General features: G+C 51.9%; 1 protein-coding gene across 1 annotated transcript; it reads right to left on the reverse strand.

Moving 5' to 3' along the window:
* Positions 1-801: 801 nt before the first annotated feature.
* Positions 802-1,620, reverse strand: LOC116212140. Its single transcript, XM_031546713.1, has one exon. It carries the CDS (start codon positions 1,618-1,620, stop codon positions 802-804), a length of 819 nt encoding a protein of 272 aa, XP_031402573.1.
* Positions 1,621-4,122: the final 2,502 nt, after the last annotated feature.

The following is a 4,122-nucleotide window of genomic DNA, read 5'->3' on the forward strand; positions in this document are numbered from 1 at the left end:
GGTTCGGAACTCAAAAGCAATGCTAGCAGTGAGATATGGGCCGATGACTTGCCCATTTGTTCAACCACTTTGTACTCGCTCGCTTTAATCACTTTCATGAAGGCTTCAGCTTCCTCTTCTGATACTTTCTTCGTGAGAGCGGGTGCAGCTCTCACATCATCCCTAAATGCGGCAGCGGGAGTTTTCCCTTTGTCTGCAAGTTCGGGACCTTGGTAAACTCTTCCTGAACGCGTAATGCCCATCGCGCTCATCTCTTGTTCAGCATTGGCCACCTCACTCCCATAATTCCAGGGAACTCGACTGTCTTGGTAAGGTTCTTTTGCAGGAACCTCGATGATGAACGGGGCGGGTGCCACTGCTAGTCCTGTTGGAACATATTCGATGACAAATGGAGCCCCGGGATCCCTGTGTCTCTTCCTTCTCTCCAATAGCATATATACTGATCATGTTGATCGTAGGGCCTGAGCTTGACCCGTGATCAGGGAGAGGGTTTGTCCGTACATTTGGGGGCTTAACTTCATTGAAGGAGATTTGCTTCGTGTCAATCATCTCATGTATCTTCTCTCGGAGCCTCCAACAGTTGTCAGTTATATGACCCGGAGCACCCTGATGAAATTCAGAATGGATGCTCTGATTCTGTACTGTTGGATCAAAGTTGGGATGCGGCGCCTCTGATCGTATCATGTTCCCTGCTAGGAGTTGTCGATAAATGTGGGACAAAGAAGCCGGCAGAGGAGCGAATTCTTTGCGCTGTTGAGATGAGGCAGCATTGCCCTGTCGAGTTTGCGGAGCAGGAGTCCGCTACGTCGGTTGGGAGGGTCTCGAAGCTGGGGATCTACTTTGGACTGGGGCCTGTTGATGTGGTAGTTGCGGCTGAATAACGAATGGCGGGGCCGAATAATGCGTCTGTTGTGGCTGGTAGGGTGGAAGATAATGCACGGGGCGTGTATATGCTTGAGGAGCCGAGGGTGCAGGCGCATAGTTCGTCGGAAATTGCTGCGGGGGTTGATGCCCCGGATTGACAGCACTAACGGTAGCATCCTTGGTCCTTCTGGAGGTACCAGCAGCTTGCTTCCTCGGTGCCTCCCCTTCTTTCTTACTGATCGGTCCTTCAATCCTCCCCAATTTGATGCCCATATCAAGCTTCTTCCCTGCTTCAATAAGCTCGAAGAATGAGGAGGTGTGAGATAAGAGGTGCGAGTAGTATACACCCTTTAGTGTGGAATGGAACAGTTGAACTTGTTGGATCTTACTGATCGGAGGGATATGCTTTGCCGCTTTTCCTCTCCACTCTGTTGCGTAGGCTTCAAAAGCTTGATTTTCCTTCATCTCCATGGTACTGAGCTCTAGGAGCGTAGGGGGTGTCTCGGCACAGAAGCGGTACTGATCAAGGAATTTCTGAGAGAGATTCGCCCAAGTTGGAATGTCCTCTGCTTTTAGCGTCATGAACCAATCCAGTGCTGGTCCCATGAGGCTGTCTTGGAATGTCTGGATTATGAATTCCTCGTAGTCCCAGTATTGCAACATTTTGCTTTGGTAGTGGCGGAGATGATGCCTCAGATCCTTGGTCCCGTCATATCTCTTAAAGTCTGGAATTTTGATTTTCGGGGGCAACCGCATGCCCGGGAATAAGTTCCAATTGAAGTCACCAAGGTCAAGATGGGACGTGCCTGCTTGGAGGACTCGGATGGTTTCCTCCATTCTCTTCATTCTTCTCTCCTGCTCATTTTCAGGAGGAATATTTGTCGGTAGAGCTGGAGGGGCAGCTTGAGTAGGCGTGCCCGGTTCAGTGGGGGGAATATTTAGAGGTGGTGGAGTTTGGTAGGGGAAGCTCATTTGGGGTTGTGGAGCTTGGAAGGAAAAATGGTCCGCAGTAGAAGCAGGGACTTGTGTGATCGCGACTGGAGGAACCGTCGGTGGTGGAACGGTGTAAATTGAAGGTTGAGTAGGTATGGTGAGCGGCGGCAAAGTGAGCATTGCGGAATCTGTTGATAGGAACGCCGCGGGTGGCAAAGGCACCTGTGCGCACCCGAATTTAATCTCGTCGGTATCAGCACCCCATTTTGGCCCACCGGCTTCCCACACGAGGATTCTCGACCGGAGCCCGGGACACTATTCATCACCCAGCCATCAGAGACAAATAAGCGAGAGCGGAGTCATGAACAATGGGAGAAAAGCTGGGTCACTGAGAAAAGCGGAGGAAGGCCATCGGAAGAACTTACGGGTAAAGAACCCCGAAAACGACGGAGCTGGCACTGTGGCACTATTCATCACCGAGTCACCGAAGCACCGAAAGGTGCCCAATATGGGACTCCAAAAATCCCTCTCAGTGCCAAAGTGACCAATGACACGTCCGTACGCATTTCCGGGGCAAGCCACATGAGCCGAGACACCCCGACCTCTCACGGACGCTTTTTTCTAACAGAGCTCCCGGGGCCCGCTCCACTGACAAGCAAACGACCCCCCAAAACGGGCCTACAGGCACCCAGGGACCACCAAGGTCGGGGAACAAGTTTCAGATGACCTTCCGGAACTCGACTTGGTTTCCCGAGGAACGTTTCAGTGGTCATGAACGTCTCCCGGCAAGCCTTCGGGGCACGTTCACGGAAAACAGAGATCACAACGATTCCCGAGCACCTCAAGATATTCAGAGAATACTGAGAAAATCCCGGTCAAAGTCCCTAGGTTTTCCCGGGCCAACGGCCCTCGACCGAGGGCGATGAGCCAACGATCCCCCACGGGGCAAAAGGATCGCCAAAACGAATGTTAGGGTGCACAAAGAGCAATCGGGGATCGAGGGACGCTAAACTCCACTCCGAATGTCCAAACGGGGCAAAACCGACTCGCGAGGCGCCGGGTCGCCCGAACGTTCGTTCACAACGACGTATGGCGATATTGGGCTCATTCAAATCCTCGTCATTCAAGCATTCCAAATCTTCAAATTAATCGGACATCGGAGATCGGATGCGAGCTCAATCAAGTTTCAAGCATTTTCTGGCTTTTCTCTCAATCGAATGGGACCCACAGCTCAGCCAAGCCAAGCCGTCAAGTCGCGGCTCAACCCCAAGCCACGGCTCAACCCCTCCAAGCTCGGCTCGCCCGCAATGAGCCGCGGCTCAATCCTTGCCCCAATGGCTCAATCCCAAGAGCTTCCCTCAACCACACATTCATAATATCTCTTACACATCCTCACATCAACTCCCATCTTTCCATCACTTCCCATCAACTTCCCACTCACTTTCCCCACCTTAATCTTCCCTCCAAAATTCGGAATCCCTAAGCACCCATTAATTGCACTTAGTTTTCACTAAACAAGCACATTGCATCATTAACTTAATCACAACTCCTCTTGCACTCTCTCTCTAGCTTTCTCACTCAAAAACTCTCTCAAATTCCTCTCAAACTCCAACAATTCGTCCAGCTTTCCCTCAGCCCGAAACCAAGGAAAAATTGCCGGAAAACTCAACCGTTTTCCGGCGACCGCCACTCAACCCGAACCAAACTTGACCAAACTTTATATCCCACATGTATTCGACCTCCCGAGTCCATTTCCGGTGTTAGTTTCGGCATTTGAAGCCTCCAGCATGCAGTTCCAGCCCAGTCCAGAATCGGGTCCCTAGGGAGTTTCCCGGTTTCTAGGCGAGTTCTTCCTCCCCGACTTATCCGAGCCTCAAACAAACTACATATCCCACATGTATTCGACCTCCCGAATCCATTTCCGGTGTTAGTTTCGGCATTTGAAGCCTCCAGCATGCAGTTCCAGCCCAGTCCAGAATCGGGTCCCTAGGGAGTTTCCCGGTTTCTAGGCGAGTTCTTCCTCCCCGACTTATCCGAGCCTCAAACAAACTACATATCCCACATGTATTCGACCTCCCGAGTCCATTTCCGGTGTTAGTTTTGCAATTTGAAGCTCCCAGCAGCCCGAACCAGCTCTGTCCAGAACCGGGTTCCATAGGTGTTTTCACGGCTTCCCGGGCTCCCCGGACATTTCCACTACCTCACGACTATGGCGAGTCGTGCCATCATTTCCTAGGGGTTCCTCATGACCCTCACTCTCCCCCGTGACAAGGTGGTCGCATGCCGAGAGCCGCTCAACCGCGCACCACCGCCATTTCTCTCCTT

Source organism: Punica granatum, chromosome 6 (assembly GCF_007655135.1).
Source record: "Punica granatum isolate Tunisia-2019 chromosome 6, ASM765513v2, whole genome shotgun sequence".
Taxonomy (NCBI): domain Eukaryota; kingdom Viridiplantae; phylum Streptophyta; class Magnoliopsida; order Myrtales; family Lythraceae; genus Punica; species Punica granatum.

Coding starts and splice junctions, on each gene's coding strand:
- LOC116212140 (XM_031546713.1), bottom strand. CDS start 1,620: ATGCGGTTGCCCCCGAAAATCAAAATTCCAGACTTTAAGAGATATGAC.